General features: G+C 35.0%; 1 protein-coding gene across 1 annotated transcript in view; it reads left to right on the top strand.

The window, feature by feature from the left end:
* PLA2G7 (phospholipase A2 group VII) overlaps positions 1-4,626 on the top strand; it is a 39,794-nt gene extending 35,168 nt beyond the window's left edge. The window contains exons 10-12 of the mRNA XM_004605949.2: positions 1,314-1,484; positions 3,582-3,730; positions 4,097-4,626. Of these exons, the coding sequence (XP_004606006.1) occupies positions 1,314-1,484; positions 3,582-3,730; positions 4,097-4,218 (442 nt within the window). The 3' untranslated portion in view covers positions 4,219-4,626. The remainder of the gene's footprint in view (positions 1-1,313; positions 1,485-3,581; positions 3,731-4,096) is intronic.
* The last annotated feature ends 1,374 nt before the right edge of the window (positions 4,627-6,000 follow it).

Raw genomic sequence — 6,000 nt, 5'->3', positions numbered from 1 at the left:
CCCCCCCATCAATATCTTATAATAAAAATTACAGTGTTTAGAAATAGGGGCCAAATCAGTCTGTGTTTGAACTTGCAAAAATATTCTATTTCTTTTTTTTTTTTTTTTTTTTTTTTTTTGCTTTTTGGGTCTCACCCGGCGATGCACAGGGGTTACTCCTGGCTTTGCACTCAGGAGTTACTCCTGGCGGTGCTCAGGGGACCATATGGGATGCTGGGGATCGAACCCGGGTCGGCCGCGTGCAAGGCAAATGCCCTACCCGCTGTGCTATCGCTCCAGCCCCAATATTCTATTTCTTGAACCACTTCATTTCCAAATGGATGAGACTATGTGAAGCCAACATATCAAAATAGGCAAAATCATTTGTGAAACTTTACCTTATGACTCAAGATATAGTTCGAGGGCTGGAGTGATAGCACAGTGGGTAGGGTATCTGCCTTGCACTCAACCGACCCGTATTCAATTCCCAGCATCCCATATGGTCCCCCAAGCTCTGCCAGGAGTAATTCCTGAGTGCAGAGCCAGGAGTAACCCCTGAGGATTTCTGGGTGTGACCCCAAAAAGCAAATATATATATATATATATATATATATGTATAAAACAGAATTTTTTATCCATTTAGTGTATAAAATAGTATTCTAAAGTTCAAACTTATTTTTATAAAAGTAAAATTATTTTAAAAAGGTCACCCCTTTAAATGATAAACCCTATATCTTTCTCTCCAATTTTCTGATACCTCTAAAAGATAAAGCAGAGTTTATAGTTATTATGAAAGAGGTATAGCAAATATAGTAGAGGATTTTCAGAATTTCTGAAACACAATGAAATTGTGCATTTACTTTTCCAGATATCCTATAATTTGATGGTCGTGTTATTGAATATTTTGAAAACAATGTGACAAAAATGAATAAAACTATTTATTTTGAGGGGGGTCTGCCAGTACTCAGGGCTTACTCCTGGCTCTGCTCTCATGAATCACTCTAGGTGGTGTTTAGGGAACCGTATGGGGTGCTGAGGATCGAACAGGGTTCGAGGGTTGCAAATGCCTTACCCACTGTACTATCCCCCTGGTCCCAAATAAAACTATTTTAAAGGTTACATATTTCCACATGCTTCCTAAGGAAAATTAGAATTCCAAGTCTGCTACATCTTAAAGCCAATCACATAGCTTCCTCCTTTTGAAATCCAGTGAGATAATCCATATAAACTGTCATGTTGTGTTGCCACTAATCCTTATGAGCATTATGGAAAATTCTTGTATGTTGGCTAGGATGGAAAGATGTTTTTTGATCATTGTCAACCAACATCTGCAGATGCGGTATTGCCCTGGATGCATGGATGTTTCCATTGGGTGATGAAGTATATTCCAGAATTCCTCAACCCCTTTTTTATATTAACTCTGAGCGGTTTCAATATCATAAAAATATTGAAAAAATGGAACAAAGCTACTTACCGGGTAAAGAAAGAAAAATGATCACAATCAGGTAAGCATTAGTGGAAACTTGAAACTAATTAGCAGAAACTAATTTTATAAAATTTGGTTTTCATTATAGAATTGTTAAATTTATTATTTACACTTTTAGTAAGGAAGAATTTTTAGTAAGGAATATTTATTAAGTAAATATTTAGTGAGGAAGAATATCTGATTAAGTATATTCAGACTTAAAAAATGCAAATATTTTAAGTAGTTTTATTATATGTAGCTTATTAAATTTGAGTTGGTAACATTAAAATTCACATTAAGGCACATGCTACATCTAAATACAAAAGCAATCCTACACATTTTGGCAGTATGGGGCATTATTCTATCACTAGGCTAGCTTAGGAACTCTAGAAAAATTCAGGTCTTCTGTTGAAACTTACAATGTATTTACCTGGTGTGAAAAAAATAAAAATGTAAATTTTCTGAAGCTATAATTGGGATCAGTAATAATATTTTTCATTCATGGATATAAACCGTAACTCCCAAGAGCCTTCTGAATTTGCAACATGAGGTTATGAAACAAAGGCAGAGCTCATCCCTTTTGTACCTGAAAACTGGTGTATTTAGGAGAAAAGAACAGTTGGCAGGAAGAAAAAATATGTAGATATAAAATATTTTGTATTCATAGAGAATGGAGGTATCTTTTCCATTCAAGTCAGAAAAGATTGATTATAAGAGATGAGAGCAGAGTTAGGTCTTAAATCAGCAAGAAAGCTTGGACAGATGATGAGAAAGAGTTTAGGCATTTTAGGCAAGAACTTCTATTTAATTTATATGTGTGAAATTTTATTTTGAAAACAATAAAAATACAGCAACATCCAATTTCTCTTTTGCTTCCTTAGGAGATCTTTTGTCTGCTGGAATTTTTTTTAAAAATAGCTAATATTTAATATTTCTTATATTTAATCATTTCTTTAGTTCCATTCACTCTTGCTCCCATAGCCCCAGACTGGATACTGAAACTGGCCTCACCAAGGCCATAAAGGCCCCACCCTCATCCTTTTCCTCTACATCTATCTGATGTATCCTTACCTCTAGTTTTCCTTCCCTATTTATTAGAAGCCCACTCCTTCCTTCTTATTCTTTTCACTTCTTCCCACTCTCTCCTTCCTCAGTTGTTGAAAGCATCCACGCCTCCACCCAGCTCCTTCATGACCTGTTTCTACCGTCCTTGTGTTTCAGATACTCGAGTTTTGATTGCAATATAGGGCAGAGTGAGAAGGAGTGCCTTTGCTATTCTGAGTACAGCTAACTAAAGGAATGGTGGCACACTTAATCAGCAGCAAAGTGAAGAGGAAAATTTGCACTGTTAGGAGCTGGAATGATATGTTTTCATCTTAGAATTTTTTAGGTGGAGCCTGGAAAATCCTCAAAGAGATGTCTGCTCACTAATTTGAATAGCACAGAATTTATTTGTAAGGTATTTTAGAAAACAGTTTGGGAGTCAATAAACACAGTAAATGGGGGGAAAATGGTCGTAGGATCCTTGAGAAATGCCTACGTATAGCTAGAGAGTTAAGGAAAGAAAGAAAAGTGTGCTTGTCCCAGAAGTAGTAGAAAATTAAAATGAACATTGAACAAGGACCATTGTATTATTTCATGTTCTGTGAGCGAATTTAAAGAGTAGCATAAGTGTACTTATAGGGTAGTTGCCATCTTAATAGTACAAAGAAAATTTCTTCTTTGAATCTATTTAATCCAATGCAAAACGTTAAATACCAATCAACTGACATCAACTTGATATCAAATTTGATGGTGGTAGTAGAGCTTCAGGCTCTGAGTTCATGCATCTGTAAGATGAACACATTCCATCTACTTGAAAAAGGAAATGTTTAGTACATTGGAAAGCTGCACCCATTTCTTCAAAAACCAAGATGCTGAGTAAGATGGGATAGTAAAACAAGAAGTTTGAACCATTTTGTAGGAAGGGAGATAAATACAAACTCCTAAGATCCCTAAATGAATACAGCCGTGATCTAAGGGGATCAAATCCCTTTGCTTTTCAGCAGGTGAGCCAGTCAGGTAATGTCTTTCAAGCACCCTAACTATAAAAATTGCTTTTTCAATGTGATCTGTAAATATCTTATTTCTTTTTCAGGGGCTCAGTCCATCAGAATTTTGCTGATTTCACTTTTGTAACTGGCAAAATAACTGCTTACATATTTGCATTAAAAGGAAAAATAGATTCGAATGTAGCAATTGATCTTTCCAACAAAGCCTCATTAGCATTCTTACAAAAGCATTTGGGTAAGAAGTTTCTATTTATTTGTAAAATATACCAGATGATTTTTCAGGACAAAACTCTCTAGATACAACATTAATTCCACTTGTTTCGGTTCCAGTTGATTTACTACAAGAGTACTCAGTTTAAAAAAATGTTTTGAATAATTTTGTTTGTTGCATACATAGAACATCATATACCTGACAAAGTTAATAGTCTCTCTACAAAAACCTTGAACTTCCATGCTAAGGACAGTGGGAAAACTAAATCCCACATCCCATCCCTACACTCCACCGTGTAATTTGTGATACTCTGGTGCCATCTAGTGGATGAAAACTGCTTAATGTTATCAAAGGCTTAACAGGTTTATTATTAATCTTTATATTTTACAGGACTTCAGAAAGATTTTGATCAGTGGGACTGCTTGATTGAAGGGGATGATGATAATCTCATTCCAGGGAGCAATATTAAGATGATCAACAGGAACGTCACTGTACATCACTCTATAGAATGAAGAAATAGAATCTAGATTAGTTTCTTAAAAGATCTTGTTTGAGGGGACATAGCTCTTTTTAAAAAAGCATTTACCTTGCATTTATAAGGCACTGGATTTCAGTCACCAGTACTATAAAAATAAATATTTGTAAGATATCTCAGTGGCCATTCTTCACATGTTTCAGTCATATAAGGCCCTGAGCTGTATTCCTGAAATTGCAATAAATGAATAGTAACTGTATTGTCTGAAAAATATCTAGAGAATGTAGCTCACTGGTAGAGAATTTGCCTTGCATGTGTGTGGTCCTGCATTTAATCTTTTGCATTGAGAAAAAATGAATACAAATAATTAAAATGTCTAAAAAATGTAAATGGCAATGTATTTTTAAAATAACTCATTAAAATGTGGACTATACCATAAAAGTGATTGAAGTTTAGACTGATATTATTTTTCTTTAAAGAATACTGATAATAGAAATCCAGTCTATATTTTAGGATGATCCTGTTTTAAACCCTAAAATTAAAAATCACCTTTTTAGAACTTCAATAGAAAAACATTAAAACAGCCAGAGTGGCAGTAAAAATATATTACATTTAACACTACCTGATATATAATAAAATGTTTTCTTGTGTTCTTTCTTTAATGATAAAGCAGTAACATTGAGTTTCAGAACATTATAATCTAGGTTAAAACCAGATTTATTTCTTTTGATTTTTTGGGTCAAGCAAATAAAACAAATGACTTACTATAAGTTTAATACCATACAGTTTCAATTTGATTAAATAAAGAGTAGATATGGGTAATAATACTGTTTACAAGGTAGAAGCATCTGATTAAAGAAAGTTGGTCATTTGTTTACATTTTTCTTTAATGCTTTGTCTTTGATGCACTCACAGAAGAAAGGTGCCACCAGCACTGCAGTTATATAAAACGGGCCAGGGTTAGATTAGACTCTGAATTGGTTATTTCCCAAACTGCCAAGGACAGCAAAGGAAACATTCATAATCACACATAACTACTTCATTTTGAAATTCATTTTATTTAATGTTTTCTATTCTATTCTATATGTAGGCATGGAAATAGAAAACAACAACAAAAAACAAAAATCCATAAAAACATTGCTAAAAAATACATGTACTTATACTATCTTCTAAAATATATAAAAATAATGTCACTTATTAGTTAAGTATGACATTTGATTTAAATGTGGTCTTATAAGGGTTGATGCGATAGCACAGCAGATAGAGCAATTGCCTTGCTCGAGGCCGACTGTGGTTCAGTCCCAGACATCCCAGACATCCCATGGTCCCCCAAGCTTGCCGGTTGACATTCCTGAGCGCAGAGCCAGAAGTAAACCCTGAGCACCTCCAGATGTGGCCAAAAGTATAAATGTGGCCTTATTCAGTAATTAAATCTAATTAGACCCATGTGAACAGAGATAATCAGTGCTTACTAAGCATGTCTTGTTAACAACTATCCTACTCTTACCTCCATTCCCCAGTTAATAAGTAGAAGTGCATTCTCTTTTGGCAACTCATTTCTTTTTTTTTTTTTTTTTTGCTTTTTGGGTCACACCTGGCGGTGCACAAGGGTTACTCCTGGCTCTGCACTCAGGAATTACTCCTGGCAGTGCCCAGGGGACCATATGGAATGCTGGGAATCGAACCTGGGTCAGCCACGTGCAAGGCAAACGCTCTACCTGCTGTGCTATTGTTCCAGCCCCATTGGCAACTCATTTCTATCTAAATTTTAAGATACAAAAATCTTTCCTTGATAGATGATTTCTACCGCGTAGCTTTT

This window comes from Sorex araneus, chromosome 4 (genome assembly GCF_027595985.1).
Source record: "Sorex araneus isolate mSorAra2 chromosome 4, mSorAra2.pri, whole genome shotgun sequence".
In the NCBI taxonomy this organism is placed as follows: domain Eukaryota; kingdom Metazoa; phylum Chordata; class Mammalia; order Eulipotyphla; family Soricidae; genus Sorex; species Sorex araneus.
Note: the sequence above shows the minus strand (reverse complement) of the source record. Positions and strands in the feature narration are given on the sequence as shown.